The sequence below is a fragment of the Austrofundulus limnaeus genome, unplaced genomic scaffold, assembly GCF_001266775.1.
Source record: "Austrofundulus limnaeus strain Quisiro unplaced genomic scaffold, Austrofundulus_limnaeus-1.0 Scaffold420, whole genome shotgun sequence".
Classification (NCBI taxonomy): domain Eukaryota; kingdom Metazoa; phylum Chordata; class Actinopteri; order Cyprinodontiformes; family Rivulidae; genus Austrofundulus; species Austrofundulus limnaeus.
Window position 1 is genome coordinate 300,269 of NW_013952822.1, and position 6,197 is coordinate 306,465.

Here is a 6,197-nt window from a genome sequence, read left to right on the forward strand (position 1 = left end):
TATATATATATTGGCCTCTAATTAAAATATTTTGTACCTTTAAAATAAAGCTATTAGCCTTGTTGCTGGAGGGCACACACTGCTGATAGTTAGAATTTAACATTGACTGGCTGCTGTCACTAAAAACAAGCCAGTCCCAGAACTCACCATTTTTAGTGTTTTTCTTTTAAAACACAGTTTAACTTTTGTTTTTTGTTTTTCTCGATCCCTCTTGAGAAATGATTATTTTAGGTGCCACCTGCCGAACTCTAAAAATGTAATGCCACATTGCTAAGGTTACTGTGCAAATTTTCTCCTTCTGTCATTTAGAGCAGACTAGCAGCAACTCGGTTGCATTGCTGCTCCTTACAGGTCAGTAGTACAAGCTGAACAGAGTTTTTTTCTGTTCAGATTGCAGACCTGCCATGACGACTCCATTTAACACGCCACTTCACACATTCATCCCCATTCGGCCAGTAGCGGGTGCTAATTTCCACCCCTGGTCTGACAAGTCAGATAATTTAGTTTTAGGAAACAAAACCACCTGATGTGTTTACTGTTGTTGTGTACATTTGTTGCTTATTGTTGTTATTAGTGTTAATGGTTGTTTACTGTTAATTATTGTTTGTTGTGTTTCAGGTGCAGCCTGTGAGCTCAGTGTGTATCAGCTGAGTGTGGATGTTRTGCAGAAGATCTTGGCGAAGACGTGCGTCTCTCACAGCTTACCAGTTAGCTACAGGTAACTCCCTCCCACCTGATGACATCATCACTTCCACAGCTCACGTGACTTTCATACGTGTCCTCCTGTCCTGTTGTCTCTCTGCAGACTGGTGTCCATCTCTGAACTCGTCTCCCAGCAGCACCTGGCCTGCGTCAGCAACCTGTCCTGGAACACCAGTCAGCAGCGAGCGTGGGCCAAGGAGGCGGAGCTTTCTCTGCCTGGTCAGCAGGTGTTGCCTCGAGTCAACTTGCTGCTGATTGGCTGGCTGAGAGAGGGACAGGGCAGAGAGTGGAGGCTGACGGACAGCAGCGGCAGCATCAGGTGTGAGGTGAGCAAGTGTTGTGGTTAATAAAGTATTTTATTAGAATCTCTCACCTGTGGGTCTCACCTGTCTCACCTGTGCGCAGCTCACATCTCCCTCTCCTCTGTGGCTCAACCGTCCCATCTTTCTGCCTCACTGGAACTACATCCCCCATGATGCCTTGGGGCAGGATGAAGAGAGAGGACACGTGGAGCTGATTGGTTCTCCTGTTCTGCTGTGTCACGAGGCTGAGCACAGACTGGCTGCAAGTGTAGGCGAAGGGGCGGGGCTTGCCGCAGTGTTGAGCGTCGGTCAGGCTGCAGGCTTTCTGCGGAACAGGTGGATCACGTGACCTCTGACATATGGCAGCACATCTGAGCTCTGTGTGAACTCTGTTACCTTTGTGTGTGTCAGGGTCAAAGGTCAGCGTGTGTCGGTGTACGGTCAGGTGGGGTCAGTGTGCCCTCTGCTGGTGGTGGCAGGAACAACCTTCTTCTTCTTCACTCTGAGAGATGACAAACACACACTTCCTGTCCTCGTAAAGGTAGGAAACCATCACAATGAAGTCGAGCTCTTACAGGAGATTGTGTGTCTAATCTGTGTGTGTGTATGTGTGTGTGTGTACAGGACAGCAAGCTGTGGTGGTCTCAGTGTGTTTGTGTTGGACAGAGTGTGTGTGTGACAGCTCTGCGTGTGTGCGTGCTACGGGCTTGGAGAGGAAACAACATCCTGTGTGTAACTGACTGCTCCAACATACACACTGAATACACACCCACACAGCAACAAACACACACTGAATTTACACAACCCATCACACACACTCCTGCTGACAGAGCACAAGGTGATGCCCCCTTGTTGATGGACAATGAGGAGGTGGAGCCTGAGAAGGATGCTGTCCAATCAGCAGTGAGGATGAAGCACTCCAGGGTCATCAGTTACCAGGTAGGAGGCCTCTGATTCACTGGTATGTTTTAGAGTTTAACTGTACGGTAAGCCCCGCCCCTTTCTTGTGATTGACAGGGCACAGTAACAGAGGTGGTCAGCGATGGGGCAGGGCTATATGTGCTTGACAGAAAAGTGGGCCTGTGTGTGGCCTATCTGCCGTCAGCGAGGAGGAAGCTGAGAGTGGGTGACCAAGTGGAGGTGAGTCTGTGCTGCGCTCTGATTGGACTCTTCCTGTTCTGATTGGACACTTCCTGTTCTGATTGGACACTTCCTGCTCTAAATGACTCGTGTTAAAGAGGTGTTGTTGTTTCTGCAGCTGCACCACGTCCACTTCCTGTACCATCCCTGTCCTGACTTCTCTCCCAGCATGCTTTGCTGCTGCCTGTGCTCCAGCCTAAGGGTCACCACCTTCAGCAGGGTGGGTGGGTGTCGTCCCTCCCGTTGCTGCCCAGGAGACGGAGTGTTACCGCAGTTATTGCTGCAGAACAACGTGGGGCTAGACCAGTATCTGTGGATGGTTCACCTGTCCTCCCAGCTGTCCAACAGGTGAGGAGTTGGTCAGACTTGGACCTGAACTAGAACCAGTTCCTGAGATCTGGTTTAAAATCACCAGTTTTTGTCTCTTTCTGTTTCTGGTCCCAGTCTGGTCCCTGGTCTCTTGAAGCAGCAGTGTGTCTGTCTCCTGTCCTGGAAGCTGATGGAGACTTTGTGGCGACAAAGACAACGAGGACACAGAGACATCTACTCAGAGATGTTGGATGACCCTCACAACTGTCCTCTGACTCAGGTGGATGTCTTATCCTGTGAATTAAAATAAAGTCATATGGATTCAAGATTATCTGCTGTCTTAAAACAAATACATAATCAGAAAAACCTCTGCACTCTTGCCAACTTCCCATTAAGAAAATAAGCCTTGCAAAGATTTACATATTTGGTCTTTTGAGATAGACTGTAGGAGAAGTTGGGTAGACAAAAAGTGAGTGAAAAATACTCTAAATATGTTTAGAACTACAATTGATCTTTGTACATATTAACTTTAATGATTTGCCTTGAGCCACAATTTTTTGTTCCATTTTATGTAAAATAAAATAATATTTAACATTTAATTTTAGGAACTGCAAACCCACCAGAAACAGTATCTAGATTTGTCGACAGTTGCTTAAAAGTTCCTAAAGAGGTCTGAAAACTCACTAAATCAAGAGAGAAAGTCACTAAGTTGGCCACAGTGACGTCATACTTGTTTCTGCATGCTGTGCTGGTGGTGTGTTCATGGACCAAAACAATGTCAGATTTCTCAGTGTTCATCATTTAAAGCCCAGACAAAAACACCCAGATTTTTAGGATTTGTTTGGCCAGTCATCGGTTTGAGCCGATCAAGGTGAAAACCGGTGACAGATTTCAGCTGTCCTGCAGTTTCTCAGACTGTTTTCTTTGTGTCCTCTTCAGTACCATGTGGACCATTCTGTCCCTCAGTACCTCAGCGTCTCAGACCTCCTCCAGTCTCTTCAGTCCACCTCCTGGTCTTCAGTGTCTCTCAGGTCTCTGCTGCCTCCAGAGGAATTAGGTCTGACCAGGACTGAGATCAACTCGGCCCTGTCCTGGTCCTGCAGGACACTGTCCTCTTACCCTCTGACAGGAGACAGTCTCAGGTAAACCCTCACGTGCCCAGGTAAACTCAGGAACCGCCAAAATAAATTTTGACCTGACTTGTTAGGCTCCGCCCCCTCCTAGTGGTGGACATGATGGACTTTTTGCACTGTAAGGCCCAACCTGGTCTGGCCTTTGTTCAAGTCTTGGGTTCTGTGTATTTGCATTAGCTGTTCTGGCCCAACCCAGTTCGATTACAGGACCCCAGGGACCTGTGGTTCTGTTCAAGGTGGGCTTCTAAACCCAGTTTGACCTCAGCTCCTGTTGCCCATCGACTGGTTCAGAGGATGGGAGGTCACATCACACAGATGAGATTAACTTTACTGTAATCGTTTACAACAACTAATGATTTTTTTCACACGAGTTCAACTAAACAACGAGCTAACCTTAGCTACCAGCACTCTGTCGTCTCACACTCTAGTCTTCAGCGTTGTCCCGTAACGTCTTCAGTACCTTTCCTTTACCTCAATGTCGTCCATTGTTGCGTTACAAATAAAACGACGTGATGTGTGATGATTCCCGCCCACACTGAGGCACTCCACTCAAAGCAAACCCACGGGGACAGCTCGACTGTTACCGAGCCGGACCTTACAATGCAAAAATGCCATAACGTCCTCCTCCTCGTGTTTCTTGTTAGGCCCCGCCCCTTGCTGTTGGTAGGCGTGCTCCAGCTTCCCTCTCAGACGTCTGAATTCAGACAAACTCTTCAGCTCAGAGATGCTACAGGAGCTGTAGGCTGTGTTGTCACACAAACCAGCATGGACGATGGAAGCCAGAGGTCGCTCTTCAACACTGCTTTTATAGGTAGRTACACACACACACACACATCTCCATGCAGAAACACACAAAGCTTGTGCACCTCTGAGTGTACTTTTGTGTTTCAGGGTGTCTGGTGTGTGTCAGTCAGTTTACCATGGTAACAGAGAGATTCCTTCAGTCAGATTTCCCCTCTTACCAACATCTGGATCAAAATGGGTTCATCACATCCAGACACTGCAGGTACACTGTAACATTTAGCTTGGTTTAAAGCGAACTTTACAACATAAACAGGGAATCATGACCCAGGCATCAGGTAACAATTAATAATACTTTTTAAAGGAATCCACTAATATTATGGAGCATTTAAGTTATCAACCAAAAGTTTATTCAACCATGCACAAAAAATAAATAACAAAAAATAAATGTTTAGACAATTGAAATATTTCCAACTAATAACAGCTTAAACTTATTTTTTTCAGTTTACATCAAAAGCAGGCTCCTAAAGTCCAATTCTTTTTTATCAGGCTGAAGTTCTTAATGGAGTTCCATATACTCAAAAATGAATCGTCCTGAAAACATTTCCCATTTGTTGGCTTTTAAATCTCAGTCCAAAAAATAAAGTCCAAAAAGTCAAAAATCCCCCTCAAAAAGACGAAAAAATAGTGGTACCACACAAACACAGTCAAAAATGAAAAAGCTTTGATCTCACCCAGGGCTCTGTTCTTCCCCTCGGTGACGTCCTCTCACTTGTGTCKGCGTTTTCCTGGATCCCGACAGTTTCTGATTCCGTGATCCGTGGCGCTGGGGTAAATCTWTAGTCACTTTCTCTTATTTTTTCATAACATTTGTTTAAACATCCTTCAAAAAGAAAACAAAACTCCCGCTGCACAGATCTCATGGAGTGAATGTCTCTCGCGCGCTGGACACGCCCCCCTTTAATCTCTCTGCTGAGTCACACCTGAAACCATTAACGATCTTGCCCAAAATCAATTCCAAACAGTGAATAACATTTAGATAATCCATAATGAAAAAACTGAAACTGTCCTAACAAACAGTTGCCATATTTATATGCCACATTTTTTTTCTTTGAAAGGAACWTAAACATAGTGGTTATGYTACAACACAAACACACAAACAGACTTCTGTCTCCTCCTTCACCACTCATCATAGTTTCCAGTCGAGTCGCAGGTCGGCTGATTGAAAAGGAACAAACCTTGTGATTTAAACTTCACTCGTGTAAACTCCACGTCACATGTCTGTGTTTATGTGTTTGTGTGTAACAGAGTTTATCTGCAGTTTTCGCTAGACCACATCCACATCCTGAGCCCGTCTGCCGCCATGGCAACACACCTAAGGCAGAGGGAGGAGGATCCAGAAGGTAATGTTACAGTGAAAAAGCAGACAGAGGAAGAAGAAGGAGCAGTGAGGAAGAGAGGAAGAGAAGATGGGAATTCTTCGTCCTCCTCTGTTACCATGACAACGGGCCCTTTGGGTGGAGACTCGCAACCTTGCGTCTCCATAGTGATCCAGGTGGAGCAGAAAGAGGGTGTGGCCTGGAGGAACACAKGGGAGGGGATAACAGATGAGAAGGCTGGACTTCAGCTGTGTTTCTCAGTTAGAGCTGCTGTGATTGGTCAGGTGGTCTGCTGGGRGCGGGACCCAAAGTACAAACCAATGATGGACTTGGAGGCGGAGCCAAAGAGAAGGGAGAAGGTGAGAAAAAACGCCTGGAAGATCATATGGTGGTAACTGATGTTTACCATAGACTTAAATATAGAACACTAGACTGAGCCCCGCCCATCCCGTCCACTGGTAGCATCTGTGACAGCATGGAGGAGCAGAAAC

At 46.2% G+C, this 6,197-nt stretch overlaps 1 protein-coding gene across 1 annotated transcript in view; it reads left to right on the forward strand.

Moving 5' to 3' along the window:
- Positions 1-6,197, forward strand: part of ctc1 (CTS telomere maintenance complex component 1) — a 25,774-nt gene that overhangs the window by 4,947 nt on the left and 14,630 nt on the right. The window contains exons 3-14 of the mRNA XM_014024383.1: positions 619-718; positions 806-1,028; positions 1,108-1,340; positions 1,416-1,545; positions 1,629-1,943; positions 2,022-2,144; positions 2,263-2,492; positions 2,589-2,733; positions 3,393-3,595; positions 4,099-4,397; positions 4,478-4,592; positions 5,636-6,065. Coding sequence (XP_013879837.1) covers positions 619-718; positions 806-1,028; positions 1,108-1,340; positions 1,416-1,545; positions 1,629-1,943; positions 2,022-2,144; positions 2,263-2,492; positions 2,589-2,733; positions 3,393-3,595; positions 4,099-4,397; positions 4,478-4,592; positions 5,636-6,065 — 2,546 coding nt within the window. The remainder of the gene's footprint in view (positions 1-618; positions 719-805; positions 1,029-1,107; positions 1,341-1,415; positions 1,546-1,628; positions 1,944-2,021; positions 2,145-2,262; positions 2,493-2,588; positions 2,734-3,392; positions 3,596-4,098; positions 4,398-4,477; positions 4,593-5,635; positions 6,066-6,197) is intronic.